This window comes from Apodemus sylvaticus, chromosome 17, assembly GCF_947179515.1.
Source record: "Apodemus sylvaticus chromosome 17, mApoSyl1.1, whole genome shotgun sequence".
NCBI lineage: Eukaryota > Metazoa > Chordata > Mammalia > Rodentia > Muridae > Apodemus > Apodemus sylvaticus.
In genome coordinates, this window is record NC_067488.1 from 6,184,581 (window position 1) to 6,199,003 (window position 14,423).

Here is a 14,423-nt window from a genome sequence, read left to right on the forward strand (position 1 = left end):
ACATTTAGACAGAGGTCATGAGTCCGCTGGGCTTGCTTGCAGAACTTACTGATGCTTGGGTCACTCTGAGAAGGGCAAAGGGGACTGGGTAGGCTCAGGAACTTGGTTGATGGACTTGCTGTGACTGGGGTGTCTCTGTCCAAACTCGTGCTTTCTAATCGAATGGCCAGTGCCTATGGCTTCCTGCACCATGCGTTTCTTACCATCAGGCTGACCTCCTTTCTGTAACTGGGCATCCAAATAATTAGATCTGTGTGAACACTGGGTCCCAGAATTCTGTGAGCATCCAATTCCGCATGGATTCTCCTTGCAGAAGAGATGGCTGCCCTTGGTGTGCATCCTGACACTTGCGAGTTCCCACACATGGACCCTGAATAGCAACCACAAACACACAATGGGTTGTGTTCTTCGGGGGCTTTTATCTACAAAATCTCACTGGCGCTTGCTGCTGGCTCTAGGCATGCAGGCGTTGTCTGTTTAGCCCCATTATTAGAGGTGGCCACCAAGACTCAGAATTACGAAGCATCTTTTCCAGCAGTGAACTGCATATCAGTGTAAGCAGAACTGGAATACACAGTGAATGGTGCGGAAGTTTGTGCATCAACTGGTGGACCACAGAATGCCCATCTGTGGTCCAATACCCTGATGGGTCTCTAAAGGCGTAGCCGGATAAATCGGGTAGAGTACACTTACCTTCTCTAATGTGGGTGGGAGTCTCTCTCAATCAGCAGTGAGATCATTCCCCCCTTGCTGCAGAGCTCAAATAAAGACGGGGTGGCAGCATACACTGCTGTATCCCAGCACTCTGGAGCTACAGAGTAAAACCTTCTCATAAAATAAAACAAGAGAGTAGGCTACAGCTCAGCCGGTGGGGGCTTGCTTACACACGAAGTATTGTTCAGTCTTCTGCACTGAACAACCCAGCACATGGTGGTACACACCTGTAACCCCAGCACATGGAAAGGAGGTAGAGGCAGGAGGATCAGAAGTTCATAGTCATGCTCACTACTTTGTAAGTTCAAGTCCAGCCTGGGCTACTTAAGACCCTTTCTCAAAAATAACAAAGCGGGGCTGGAGAGATGGCTCAGTGGGTAAGAGCACCGACTGCTCTTCCAAAGGTTATGAGTTCAAATCCCAGCACCCACATGGTGGCTCACAACCATCCTTAAAGAGATCTGATGCCCTCTTCTGGTGTGTCTGAAGACAGCTACAGTGTACTTACATATAATAAATAAACCTTTAAAAAAAAAAAAAAAAACAAAGCAAACCCCATAAATGGGTCTTGGGCCTACAGGCATTCGTACTAGAACTGCATTATGATTCTGGGATTTCAGCTTGCCAGATATAAGCTTATCTATCCCTATAATCAATTCCTTATAATAAATAAACCTCTCTGAGCTGTGTGTGTGTGTTGATGTATATAATATGTTGTTTGTTTTGTTAGATTTCCCCAGAGATTCCTAGGACACGAGGAGGTCTGTCAAGCTAGCCCTTCCTCTGCTATGTGGTGGGGAGGCCCTGTTGTTAGTGCAACAGCTCAAGGCTATGTCTCAGCCCAGGCCTCCCCACCACGACTGGATTTAGCTACTAGCGCATTAGCAGCACAGACACAGAAAGAAGCCTTCCCAGTCATCTTCAGGAAAGTGTTGGACCCCAAGGCACAGATGGGGCCTGCCCCAAATTCTCCACAAGAACTCGACGTTCTCGGTGCTTCCTGAGAGCAATGAGAAAGATTAGAGGGAATACTAAGGTGGCATTTCTAAGCAGTTCCAGGCAAGGAATTTGACTCTCCTGAAGGGCCTATGTGTGTCACCCCTATCAAATCGAGTCCCTGCCCTGTTTAAAACAAAACAAACAAACAAAAAACCACAATAGATGTGCCACGACTGTTTTTGTTCTGTGATGCTAGACAAGTATTCCACCCATAAACTCTGTCAGTCTTCTTTAAGTTTGGAGCGTCCAGAACCAACAAGGAATCATCATCCCACGGCTGCTGACTGTACCCTGCATGGCATGCAACATCTAGTCGTTGCCCTCCTGCGGTTCCACAGGCTCCCTTTCAGCTCAGCAAAGTGATTGAGCCCCTGCTACGTGTAAGAGGGCAAGGCTCTGAGACAGCTGTCCTCCTGCAGTTTTACAGTCAAGGAGAAAAACAGACACTGGGCAATTTCAGTAAAGGGAAATGATTATGGTGATAGTGGAAACGCCAAGGGAGAAGGTCAGGGAAAACATTCTCCACACATCAAGTAACAATAAGGCTGTTTAGACACAGGGTACAGGATAGGGTAGACCTGGGGGGGGCGGGGCTGGCAGAAGCCTGATGGTCTCTTGGGTACTGGGGACCCACAAAGAGCCCAGAGAAGCCACCAGCCACCCGCCACCTCTGAATACCAATCACCTGAGATGTGGTTGGTCCCAAGCAGGATGTGCTGTGAGAGTGGGTTCCAAGAGTAATTTCAGAAGAGATGGATCATTAACCATTATATTGACTCAGTGTAGAGATAGTTTGGGTACTTCTTTTTGATGCATCTACTAGAAAATAATCTAAGACAGGGAGGTTCTCATCATGTAGTCCTTGTTACCTGGAACTTGATTCGTGCACCAGACCTACCTTGCCCTTGCAGTAACCTCCCCAGTACTGGAATCAGGGGGGAACCCAAGTCTGTTGGAAAATTTACATTACGTGTGTCACGTATTCTTTACACAGTACTGTCGCAGGCAAAAGCTCAGGCAAAATTACAACTAATTTGAAGCCAGCCAGGGCTACAGAGCAAGACCTACCTGGTTTTATGAAAACCAACAGAAGTTGAGTTCCGTGGTGCACAGCAGTGCTCTCTGCATGTGGAGGGTGGAGGCCAGGAGTTGGGAATTCAAGGCCAGCCTTGACTACCTGTCTCAAGTTACCCAAGAAGGGAAACAGTAGACTGTTCTGGAAGCCTTTAAAATGCTTTAAACAGAAGTGCCTCAGTCAGGTTTCCCTTTTCCAAGGAGGAAGACTAGTTAGCAGGAAGACTAGTTAGCAGGAAGACTAGTTAGCAGGAAGAGACTAGAGATGGAAAACCCTTCCGGGAGGAGCTGAGAGGCCAGATTAGACAGGCTGGTGCAGGGGAGGACTGGAAAAGAAAACGCTCCTGCTCTGACTACAAGACGGTCTCAGAAAAAAAGGAAGCAAATCCCCAGCACTTGTAAACAGAGAGTGGGTGGCAGGATCGAGGCCAGGCTGCTTCAGGGAGACTCTGCCACTCCTCAGAACAACCACTTACAACTGCTATTCCGGAGGCAGGGACGGGCTGGTCGGTGACTTCCCATTTTGGTCAATCAAAATGGTTAACCACTCAGGAGTTCACAAGGACCACATTGGGATTCCTCTCCACAAATCCATGTTGACAGAATAACTAGTCTTTGGTATAGAAACCCAAAAAATAAACAACGAAGGAATTAGTATACCACAATAATTTGCCTCACAGGCAGATTTCTGAGTTCAAGGCCAGCCTGGTCTACAAAGTGAGTTCCAGGACAGCCAGGACTACACAGAGAAACCCTGTTTCGAAAAAAACAAACAAGCAAAAAAAAAAAAAAAAAAAAAAAAAAAAAAAAACCAAAAAATAATTTGCCTCAAAGAAGTTCATACAAGGATGGTGAAAACAGAACGATGGTGGGTAGGGGAGGAATCATGGTGCATACCTAATCCTAGCATCCCAGAGGCACGGGAAGAACTGCTGTAAGTTTGAGGAGACCCCCGGAGCTATTTGAGTTCCAGGGTGGCCTGGGCTACAGTAAGACTTAAAGTGAGCCAGATGTTCAGTTAGGGGATAAGGTGGCCTTTGAAGATGTTCAAGAGCAGTCAGACTTTTGGACCAACTAAAACAGTGACTTTATTTTTTAAAAAAAACAAACCACACCCTATTTACAACTCTCCTAAGTGACTAGCAAGTGTCTCTCCAGAGGTGGACTGGCCTTTACTGCTGCTGAAGAACCAGCTTTTCTGTTCTATCTAAGGTTCTCTTCCTGGTCTGAGTGAGTGGAACTTGAAGAAGTCCTTCCAGATGACTGGTCAGCCTTTTCTCCTGGCCACAGCAGGTACACCATCTTAAAGCAGCCTGGCCTCAGACTCTGATCTGATGAGGATCAGTATGACGGTAGATGGAGAATGGATTTTAACACATGCAATAGATCCACTGTGTATACCAAAGCAAAGTCTTTATTGTAAACAAGGTATAAAGTACAACAAAAAATATTGTGCAAATTGTAACTTGTAATTTTTTATAATTTTTAAGAAAACTATTTTCAAGGGGTTCAAGTTTGCATGTCAAAAACCTACAAGATACAGAAACGGTTTAAATGGGAAGGTATGTGAGTTTTCCACTGTGGGCTTTGAATAATTTACCTTTACTACCATCCACTTTACAACAGAAAAGAAATACTGTTAGCAAAAGTCATTGCTCTTGGGTAGGGTGTAGCTCAGTGATAGCGCTCTTACAGAAGACACGCAAGGCCGTGGATTCCATCCCCAAACTGCAGATGTGACCACATTATGACACTTTAAAAGACCTGGAGTTTCCCAGATGCCTGGACACCGCGGCGATTAGAACATAGCCACACCATAAACATCCTTTCCAAGTGGGAAGTCAATGTTCTAATAACAATTTTCCTACCTATCTATTCTGACATCCCGAAAAAAATCCTATAAATGAAAAGGACATTGTCCATCTGTATTGGTCATTAACTTTCTAATTTGAAAAAAAAAAAACAGTGTATGCTTGACAAGTGTCCTTTGCTGATGACATAAAACCACCTTTCTCAAGGAGTTATCAAATTCTTAACATCTCTTCTTTACAATACATATTTTCATCTCCAGATTTTTTTTCTAAACAAAGTGCAGTGTATTTTAAGTCTACAGAAAACACATTGGTATACAATTTTCAAATCTACACAAAAAACTGCAAGCAAACTAAAATCTAAAGTAGAGTAAAATGCCTAAACTTTTAAAACAAAATACCGAAAAGAATTTTAGCTGCACTTCCAAGCAATTAAATTAATGAGGGCTCCAATCCTTTGGCTCCCCCTTAGCAATGTACAGCTGTTCAACTTCAAATACCAACAATAGTAGGAAAAAAATGATAGTTTTAAATATACTTAGCTACACTATGGAGTTGACTGGAAAGACTAGGAATAGAAACAAGATAACTCTAGGAGAAGATGACATCTTTGTGTAACACAAACTCAGTTTCTAGCTCCATTTCTGTACCGTAATTTCCAGCCTCTATATCCTTGACACCAATGCTTTGAGAGAATCATACTGCAAAGCTGGTCTCAAGTATAAATGGCAAAAACAAAGTACCCAGTGTGTATGTGATTCAAAGCCTGTGCTGTGCCCCGTCAGCCGACACCTTCCAGACTGTTCAAAGGCATGAAAGCGGCCTCCTCTCTACGCGGTAAGAAACGAGCCCTGCCTCTGTGACCTGCCTGCGGCTGAAGCCCTCTTGTCATCTAACCCAGGCTGGCCTCCCCCAGGCCGGGGGCTTCTGCTTTAGGCCCTGCTGGAGGGCCGCAGACTTGCAGAGGCATCTGACACCATCACTGGCTCCTGACTCTGATCAAAGTTTATTCTGTGTCTCCATCTTCCGCCGTCACTGTGCTGAAGCAAGGGTTGGAGGCGGAGCGAGGTCACTTAACTTGCTCACTTCCATCTGCCAGTTTGGCAGCTTCTTGGCTGACAGGTGGCGCCGGGCATGCTTGGTTAAATGGTCGCTCCTCATGAACCGCCGGTCACACATAGGACAGGCAAACTTCTTCTCACCCGTGTGTGTCCGCCGGTGTCTGGACAGTTCATCGGAGCGAGCAAACCTCCTCTCACAGCCTTTCCAGCTGCAGCTGAAAGGTTTTTCCCCTGAAGCAAAGAAAGTCGGATGGTTACTACACATTTACATACAGAGTCTTCAAATCACATACGTACTGCACCACGTTGGCCGTAAGTATAGAGATACAGTTTAAAAGGCTGGTCAGTTCATAAATTATCAAAGTATTACCAGATACGCTTGGTGTCATGGTGCACTCCTTTAGTCCCAGCACTCTGGAGACAGAGGCAAGAGGCTATCCGAGTTTAAGACCAGCCTGGTCTACAGAGTGAGTTTCAGGGCAACCAGGGCTGCACAGAGAAGTTCTGTCTGGATAAAGTAATGCAATAAATGCATATATATCTTATGTGTATTAAGCTGTGTTGCTTCCCCTGCCTCCACTTCCCAAATGCTGGGATTACAAGGGTGTGTCACCAGGCCCAGGGACAAACTGAACCATCCACCTCAACAACCTGCCCTGTATTTGTGGCCGCAGTCAAACTCCACATCCACACCCACACCCACTTCAGAGACAAGGCTCACATGGTCAGTACCTGTGTGTGTCCTCACGTGGGCCTTCAGATGGGAACTTTTAAAGTAAGTCTTGCCACATCCGGGGTGGCTACAGATATGACTTCTTACTCTGGACGAATCAATCTGGGGAGTAACCCTTGCTGCCGAGGGGGAGAACCCAGGTGCAGGGGCAATGGGAGACAGTCTGGTGCCGTTGGGGCTCACCACTGGAGGCTTTGGGCTCTGCACAACAGGCTGGGGCACCACGAACATGACGGTACCCTTGGGCACCTGAGTGCCCATGAACAACACAGGCGAGCAGACAGCTGGTGGCTGGCTGGGAGGAGTGCTGGGGACAACTGTGGTGACAAGAGAGTTGTTTGCAGGAAGGGGCACCATCTGGCAGATGACAGGCAGGGGTGGCACTCCCCCGGTGGGTACTGTAGGTGAAGACACCAGTACTGACTTCTGCATCGGGGACGCGGGAGCTGGCTGAGACCTACAAATGACTGTCTCTGAGGAAGGCACCGCCACGTGACACAGCCCAGTGCCTGCCTTCTCGTCAGCAGCTGACACTGTGCTGGGCTCAGGCTTGGGTCTGTTTGGTGACACAGCAGCACAGGGTATGTTCTTTCGAGCAGCCTCGACATTTACGTGGGTTCTCCTCCGGAAAGAATTGTCCTGGTAGTTGAGGATGCTAGCTGCTTTCACAGGGCAGGACTGGTGGTTACACAGTTGGGCATCAGCTGTGTGACGGATGACACTGGTGGCTTGCGCCTTAGGGAGGGGAGGGGCAGCTAATGGACTCTTTTCCTCCTCTTTGAAAGGAGTGGCGGCGGGAGGCTTGGCAGGATCGGAAAATGATTTGAAGTGACCAGTAGGTGGCGCCGGTGCCGTCAGATTTGACCCTTGGGAGGGTTCGAAGTCAGAGGGGCTGTAAGGAGGAGTCAAGCACTACAAATACAAACACAAGGAGAGAAATCAGAGGTCACTGTGTAAAAACACTAGAAAATGCTGTCACTTCTACCCACTGAAAATACTCACGAATGCTGGGACTGTCTGGAGGTCAGGCGTCCCTGGAAGCAAGCTGTCGTCTTCCGAGGTGTCGGACACCGGCGTGACAGGCCTGCTTTCCAGGTATTTCTTGAAATGAGACTTCCAGTCGCAGCTCATGGACATGAGCGCTTCCACAGCTTCAAAATCACTCTGCTCAGCTTTGTCCCAGGGGTGAGTTCCCTCTCTGGGCTTTTCAGAAATTAGCTTCATTTTTCCCTCCTACAAAAACAAAAGTTAAAGCGTATCAGTTACCTAGTTATCCAAACAGCAGGGATGTACAATGTTTGTTGTTTTAATTTAAAGTTAAGGCCACCAGTAAGGGAATTAAGACTAATGTCTAAAAGTGTAATTTGACTTAAGGTAAACCACTTCTAGGTTAATGGCATCTAGTTATCTGAAGTGTGAAATTGGCAATTTCATCACATACAGTGAAGATTAAGTAAACTGAGTGGACACACAAAAATCCCGCCAAACATGGTGGGAAACAAGTGTAATCTCAGGAACGCGGAGGCCAAGCAGTTGGAAACTGCATCTCAAAATGCAAAACACACAAAGCAACCAAAGAGGAAAAAATATTTTAGTTTGGTCATCTCAGTCTCTTCACATCTATGATTTTATCAGATTTATTCAACACAATGCTTTTCTATACTAGAAGGGACCAGACAGGAATAAAATGTACTGTTCTTGGGATTTGCAAAAAACAAACAAAAAACCCTGAGTGCAAGTTGGTTTTAATTAAAACACGGCGTGATAAGTGATCGTGCTCTGTGTGCCACACCGTCAACCTAATGTCTCACAGAAAAGTTCTTTGACCTGCATTTCAAAAGAATCACCAACCATCTCTACTTCCCTCTTAAAAAGAACTTCCAAGTTCTTCTGGTCAAAGTAGAGGTTGCAAAAATTATTAAAAGCCTCATAAATAGGGAGGGGAGCTCAAGGCCAACTCTGGCTGTATGGCCAGTTCACAGCCAGCCGCACTCAAAAAGACAAAGTAAAAACCCAATACATAAATAAAATGGCAAAGATAATCTTTAAGCTTTCTTTTAATGCCTATCTTCCTTTGAATGTGGGAAAACAAGATACTGTTCTTGAACTATCACTAACAATGCAATTGCATAATCGTTCGCGCCTTTATGTAAGCTGCAATGGATGAAGATTGGAAGTGTAAAAAGCCTATAGACACCAACTCAAAGGAAGAGGGGTGGAAAAAAAGGCAGGCGGGGTGAAGAATGCGCGCCGGGAGGGGAAGCTGGGAGCCGGCGCGAGGCAGGAAAGGGAAGCCGGGTGGAGGCGGGGGCGGGGCGCAGGAGGCCGGCGGGGGAGATCCTCGCTGGCGGGGACCGACGGATGGGGATGGGGCCGCCCTAACCTCAATGAGGCTGGCGGGTGAGTCACCGGGAACACTGCCCGCCGCGCGCACGTCCCCGCGCCCCGCCCCTGCCATTGGCCAGCCGGCCTGCGGCCCGCGCCCGGATTGGCTGGGCGGCGTAGGGCGGGGGCGCGGGGAAGAGGGGGCGAGGCATGTGAACAAAGCGTGATCAGCGGCTGCTCCGGGCGGCGCAGGAAACGTGAACTGGGAATTGCCGCGCCGTCACCTTTCCCCTACTTCCTGAGCACGGCCCCCCGCCCCCGCCCGGCCGGGGAGGGGCCGCGGGCGCCGCCGCCAACCGCTCGCCAGTGCGCGCCGGGCGGCGCGAGGCCTGGGCGGGGTCGGCTCCGGAGGCGCCCGCCCCTTCCACCTCCCCCGAGCCGCGGTTCCCTTAGGAACCCCTTAGCGAGGCCGGGGCTGGGTCACTCGGGGACGAGGAGCTCCCCGGGCGCACCCGCTCGCCGCCCATCCCTGGCCTCCGCCTCGGCTGCGGGAGGTGGAGCCGGGTCCCCGCGGAAGCTCGACCGCCGCCCTCCCGCTCGCCGCCCCCGGGGAGCGGAGCCTGGGGCGCTCCGCCCACTCGGCCCTCGGGACCTCAGCCCACCCGGGGCTCCCGCAGGCGCGTCGTCCCGGGCTGCTGCTTCGGGCAGCCTGGGCCCCCGCAAGCCGCGTCTCTGCAGGTTCCCAGACGTGCGGCGCCCACAGCACGGGCTCCAGGCGCGCGGCCCCACGGTTCCCGCCTCGACACGCGGCCCCCGCGTCTCGCGGTCCCGACTCCCCCGCCCAGCTGTCGGGCTCCAAGGCAGGACCCTGCCCCCTGCCAAGAGTAGTCTATAGGCAGCCACCTGCCTCCGCCTGGGATGGGAGTCCCCTCCCGACGTCTGCGGGAGTGCCGCGGCCCCCCTGGCGGCCAGAGAGCCCGCGTGCCATCCATACCCCGCGCGAAGCCGGCCATCCCCTCCCCCAGCCCCGGGCTAGCCCAGCCGCGCGGTCTCCACCTGGCAGGGTTTCCCCCTCCCCCGACGAGCAGGCGCCCGCCTCTCGAGCAGACAGACCATGAGTAGTCCTTGCCACCCGGGGTCGCATTCCTGGTGCAGACAGGGGCATCTCCCGCCAGAGCCAGGTGCAGGGCGCCCCCTCCATCTCAACCGCGCTTCCAGGGAGACAGCCCCTCCAGCATACTCGCCTCCTGGGGTCTCCCTAAGAGTCCCCCTTGTCTCCTGGATACCCAGGGACAAGATCGCTTTCCCCTGGTCCAGGTCCCAGGCTGCTCCTTCCGACCCTTTTTTCTGCACATGCCCTCGATGGTATTCCAGCCTGCAGGAAGGAAAACCCTTGCAAGACCCCGCTGCAGCCTGGGTTCTCAGGCGTGGCTTATTTAGGGGCTCACGCTTCGCGCTCCGGCTGGCTCCCCGACACTGAGCGTCAAGAAAGGACCAACATCCCCAGGTAACTTACCGAAGCCTGCTGGAGAGAAGCGCCGAAGTTGAGCATGGTCGGCTGCCTGGCCGCAGGTCGCGAGCTGCCTGGCTGCTGTCTGCCTAGCCACAGACGGGAGCACTGAGACACTAGACGTCGACGCCACCGCGCTCCGCGCTGTCTGCCCCCCTCCCCGTGCAGGTAGCCGCTCTGCCTGCTCCGCGCCGCGGGCGGGGTAGAGGGCGGGGCCTGGTGTCGACCAATCAGCGGCAAAGGTGTGTGAGGCCTCAGCCAATGAGCTGGCAGGGCCACGCGTGATCAGCGGCTGCCCGGCTGCAAGAAGCTCTGTCAGTGGAGCGTGTACACAACCCGAGGCACCGCGTTCCCTCGGTCCAGCCCCGGGGAACTCCGGGGACCACCTGACTCCGGGACGCCCCTCGCCCATGCTGGGGGCGGCGCCGCCGGCGGGGCATAGCAGGGGGGCGCGGTGGCGGCGCCCAGGCTTTGCGGAGAGCCGGCCCCACGTGGGGGGTGGGGAGGGAAGCCCGCTCCGCCCCGTCCCCTTCGCGCCCGCAGCCGCTGGGCCCGCCAGGGAGTGGGCGGGACCCCGAGCGGGAGCTGGAGGCGGAGGCTGCCAGCCAGACTCCCAGCCAGCAGACGATCTTTGGAAGCGCGGCTCTCGTGGGTCTTGCGTGGAAGCAAGAGACCGGTGAACCACTGAGCGGCATTTCTGAGCATTTGCGGGGTTTTGTCACCCTAGGCCGTGTGGACTGGGGAGAACCAGGGCGAGCGAGGTGGTGGCGGCGGGAGCCCCGTCACGGAACAGACACCTGCTCGCACTCACCGCCCACGCCCAGGCGGCAGGCGCTGGCTCGTCCTCCCATCTGCGGCACTGGCAGCAGGGCCCGCCTCTGCGCGTCCCTCCCGTCCTTCTGGGCGGCTGGTGCGAGGACTAAGGGAAGCCGGTAGCATGGGGCTAGCGGCGTGGCCCGGAGCCCTAGACCCGACGTTCGGTGGCGGAGTCGAGTTTGAGTTTGGTGTAGTCGAAGTTTAAAATACAATGTTCGAGTTGTTTCCACGGTGGACCCCACTTCCCCCACCCGCGGGACCACAGTCTCCGCCGACGCCCTGCCAAGAAACTGCTTGTGGGGATGGGGTGGGGGAAGCATGCTTGTTGGTGGGATTCCTGACCGGGTCAAACACGAGTCCCTGTCGCTGCCCCCTCCACCTCCCCAGGGACTGGGGGCACGCTGAGCCCCTTAGGGAAGCCAGCCTCTGTGTGCAGCGCCCCCCGTCCGAGAGCTTGCCCCGCCCCCTTGCCCGTCCGTGCGGGTTCACAGCAGCTGTTGGAGCCGGAGGGGGGCAGTGCTAACGGGGCTTAAAGCGAGCTGGAGATTTTATCATCTCCCTAGGACAGGCGGATCATGAGACAAAAGTCACTGCCCTCCTGTGGGCTTTTTCAGCCTGCCGGGCTAAAGGGTTAAAGCAAGTGCCCTTTCCCAGTCACCACACACTAGGTAAAGGAGGGCATTTGCTTTAGAGGCTGCCAGCTCTATCAGCATCTATCTGATGGTTCCTCCTGATATACCTAAAGCCAGCCAGCAACAAACGTAACGATAAGAACGTGGGCCAGAGAAGCCCCGGGTGGGGGTGGGAGTGGGGAAGATGACGGAATGGCCTCCTGTCACTGCCTGCTCTGAATCCGCTGGAGGAGCGCCAACTCAGCAACCCAGGCGGCTCTTCCTGCCTCTCCCCACCCGCTCGCTCGCTCGCTCGGTGCCCCTGCTTCTGTCTGCAGGAGCGGCCCTCCCTGCAGGCTTCCTTCCGCTTGGGCTGGCCCATCCTGTTGATGTGAGTCTGAAGGGTTGGAGCAGCTGGCCCGGGCACCTGCTGCAGCGCAGGAAGCTCTTGTGTCTGCCCAGCGCCAGGCCTCCTGCCTTCCTGTCAGGGAGCCGCCTCCGGGAGAGGTCACAGCCAGACCCACCAAGCCTGAACCCCGTGTCTCCGAGAATGTGGGGCCAGCTGGCGTGGTGTCCCTACTCCCACCCTGCAGGCTGAATTGTAGGTAGCCGTCAGGACTTGGACTGATCACACCAGGAAAGAGAAGAGAAAGGGGTAGGAGAAACTGGGTGGTGGTAGCTTGGAGAGCAGAGAAAGCCTTCCCCAGGCACTTCAGACCCAATGTCATCAAATCAAAAACTCCTCTCTCTACAAGATCATAAGGGGTGCACATTGCAGGTCCAGCCACAGTTGCCTCCCTCAAACACTTGAGTGGGATCTAGTTAGTCCCTAGCTCGAGACAACTTTGCCTCAGAACAGCTCCGTACTGTTTGTTTTATAAGGTGCTCTGTCTGCCTGTCTTCACCCCCCTCCCCTCCTATTTTGTCTTAGGAGACAGGGTCTCAGTATGTAGCCCAGGCTGTCTAGACAACCCTCCTGCCACGGCCTCCCAAGTCCCGGGATAATGGCACTAGGCAGGCACTTGGCTTGGTGCTTCACCTCTAGCTTGGATGAAACGATTTCTGTCTGTAATCCCGGACATCCACCCACATCACAGCTTGTTTTCCAGAGCCCAGATACCATGCTCAAAATTAAGATCAAAACAATCCCAACTTAAATGACCTTTGCCTGTTGTTATCAGGAGATAAAAGGCCACCCCTTTGTGACCTGGGGTCTCCAGTTACTCACTCAACCTTTCCAGCCTTCTAGTAAGTTCTTCCCTTGCCCAGAGCCATCATACAGTGCCCGTGTCTCCATGCCACACCCCCATTCAATGGGCACTGTCCTTCAGGCCTCCAATCACTGATTCATGTAACCGATGTCACTGAGCATCTGTGTTCTAGGCCGGCCAGCAGGCTGGTCTTGAGTTGTTCACTGTCCTGCCTCTACCTGCCAGATACTGGGATTACAAGGGTGTGCCACCACGTCCTGCTTTGCTTTAAGGTTTAAAGTTTAATCCCAGCATTTGGGAGGCTAAGACAAGATTGTCATAAATGAGTCTAGCCTGGGCTACATAGTGAGATTCAGGTGGAGACTGACTGCTGAGGAACTTACAGGCTGTGGGATGACATCAGACTCGGTGCACAGAGACTCTAGGCTGTCTCGGAAGAAATGCAATTTTTTGTTTCTGGAGGGCCCTTTCTCCTCTCTGGTTTCTGCACGCCCTTACCATGTTGGTGAATCCTTCCTCGATAACTCCAAGCTGAATTATTTGCCCGCCTCTCCTCCTTATGTTATAAGTAAACCGTTTGTTACGTTTTACTGCCCTTTTATAGTACTGAATCCTGCCCACACCCATGCAGATCTAAACTCCCCTCACATACACGCTCAAGCTGGCCTGGAACTCTCAGCAAGCCTCCTGCCTCCACCCCTGAAGTACTGCAGTCACCAACATGAGCTGCTATGCCCAGTTCCATAGTTCCCTTTCTTTAATAGGTACTTGATATGTTTTTTCCAATGAATTAAATAAAATACTAGATTGTTTCTGAAGACCTCGTGGGGTTGCAGACAGAACGTGGGCCGATGCGTGAGTGGAAGCATGAGTCCTTCCAAACCCTTCTCTTAGATTGTGTTGTTACACGGTCCTTCATAGATGTCGTCATCTTGGGCATGAATACGAGAGGAGACTTACTTTGGCTGTAGGAAGTGGTCAGATGCTGACCGTTGTTGCTAATGGCATTGGTTTCCCTTCAGTCAGAATAATGAAGGATTATCCCAATGTGGATACGGACCTTAGAACATATCACACCTACCAGCGAGCTCCTCTTCACTCCATACAGTCACCAGGTCTCGTCCCTGTCCGTCCCTTATGGCTGTGCTGCATGCCAGGCATTGTGAGCACCGGAAAGCCGTCATAGGAACGGCTCCTGTGGTGAAGGGCTTCTAGGATAGCGAGAGAAGCAAGTAACTGTAGCCATTGCTACATTCTGGGAGATGCCGAGAGAGCCGGGGCACAGATGGTTTTGGGGGTGCTTAGAACAGTGTCAGAAAGGCTTCCCCCAGTTGCTTCTCAAAGCCTGTGGAGTGGGGGCTGCCAGCCATTCAGTGTGCACTTTAGAAGTCTGAATCACACACGAGAGGCGGCAAGAGGATGTACGTGTCATGGAAGGGGTGTAACGGTGTCGGACCCAGGGCCGGCGAGGATAAGTGTTAGTGGGGATGGCCACATGGGCTGCTCATTCTAGCCCAGTGTGGAGAACGGACCTGAAGCATGGGAGCTGCCACCAGTG

At 52.5% G+C, this 14,423-nt stretch overlaps 1 protein-coding gene across 2 annotated transcripts; it reads right to left on the bottom strand.

The window, feature by feature from the left end:
* Positions 1 to 4,183: 4,183 nt before the first annotated feature.
* Positions 4,184 to 10,663, bottom strand: Klf10 (KLF transcription factor 10). Of its 2 annotated transcripts, XM_052161245.1 has the most exons (5): positions 10,234 to 10,663; positions 9,962 to 10,092; positions 7,395 to 7,625; positions 6,392 to 7,304; positions 4,184 to 5,890 (listed from the first exon to the last, which is right to left on the bottom strand). In XM_052161245.1, the coding sequence occupies exons 1-5, from the start codon at positions 10,637 to 10,639 to the stop codon at positions 5,631 to 5,633; spliced, it is 1,941 nt and encodes a 646-aa protein (XP_052017205.1). In that variant the 5' UTR covers positions 10,640 to 10,663; the 3' UTR covers positions 4,184 to 5,630. The 2 variants fall into 2 exon arrangements, with proteins under 2 accessions (XP_052017205.1, XP_052017206.1); XM_052161246.1 differs by lacking the exon at positions 9,962 to 10,092 and having other exon boundaries at positions 10,234 to 10,368.
* Between the last annotated feature and the right edge of the window lie 3,760 nt (positions 10,664 to 14,423).